The sequence below is a fragment of the Phytophthora sojae genome, assembly GCF_000149755.1.
Source record: "Phytophthora sojae unplaced genomic scaffold PHYSOscaffold_3, whole genome shotgun sequence".
In the NCBI taxonomy this organism is placed as follows: domain Eukaryota; phylum Oomycota; class Peronosporomycetes; order Peronosporales; family Peronosporaceae; genus Phytophthora; species Phytophthora sojae.
The window spans coordinates 4,061,657-4,062,769 of NW_009258117.1; the positions used below are offsets into that span (position 1 = coordinate 4,061,657).

At 51.8% G+C, this 1,113-nt stretch overlaps 1 protein-coding gene across 1 annotated transcript; it reads right to left on the reverse strand.

Annotated features, from left to right (window-relative positions):
* Positions 1-354: 354 nt before the first annotated feature.
* Positions 355-1,104, reverse strand: PHYSODRAFT_328656 (hypothetical protein; the record flags this gene model as incomplete). The annotated part of the gene is made up of 1 exon (XM_009524975.1): positions 355-1,104. A coding segment is annotated over one exon (750 nt), but the record flags the coding sequence as incomplete, so codon positions are not given.
* Between the last annotated feature and the right edge of the window lie 9 nt (positions 1,105-1,113).

Genomic DNA, 1,113 nt, shown 5'->3' on the forward strand with positions numbered 1-1,113 from the left:
TCCGAATATAGATTAATCTAAATAAACGATCCAAATAATGTTTTTGGGTTAAAATGAGAACTGCTATTTTTGTTTTATGTTTCTGACTTCCTCTAAATGTAATATTCTAAGATAGGAATCTGCCAACGGCTGGTTGGCAGAATTCCAATGCTATGCATGTCGCTCATTGGCTAAAAGATGCTGCTTTCAGCCAATAGGAATCCTAAGTCTCTATGGACCACCCGTCGTGGTGATCGTAAATGTATGTAGCCTTGGTGTGTTTACACCAAGGATGAGAAAGTCTTTCGAACCTCTAATAGACGTCGTGTCTGTTAGAGTTACACGTGACTGTAGCCACTTGTGCGTGTAACCCTCTTATAAAAAGCGAGCCATCGCAGCCTGAAAGTAAGACTCCAGTCTGCCATTCGACTCATCGGATCCGGTAGCACTGGTGGTCCGATCGGTCGACTTGGGTTTCTGCTTCCGAGGTCCTGGTCGCATGCGTTCCTGACGTTGACTTCGTGATCGTGCGTCCAACATCGCAGATCCTGAAGGGCCGAGGGACATCCGTTGAGGTTCAGATGACGTATCCGATACATGTTCCGCTGCGGAGACATAAGGAGACGACGATCGATACCCAGTGGACTCCATCCGTGGCGGCGACGCGGGAGCTAGCGACACTAGATCCGGCACCTTCGGGTCCGGACTGTCCGCGATCACGTCAACCAACGGTCTCAACTTATCGACCGATGTCTGGATCGCTGTCTGGATCATATCGAGATCTTGATCGAAAAGATCGTTCGCTTCAAAGGCGCCAGACACGAAGCCGGCTTCCTTCAACAGCCCGAGCAGGTTCTTCACCGCCATCAGCTTGTTGTCCGTCACTCGGGGGGCCGAGATCGGGCCCTTCGGGTTGTCGATCTGCTCTGGCCGCAAGATCACCATGACAGGATCTTGACGCAAGAAGTCTCGCAGTTCCTTCAAGTGATACTGACGATCCAGGTCAGCCTCGGACCAGTCGAGCGCCGACGGTCTGGGATCTTCGTCGTCCAATCCTGGTGCTCTCAGCTTCTTCCTCACGATCTGGGCCTTGTCCGCGATCGCGTCCAGGTAGTCCGGATCGAGCCTGATCGG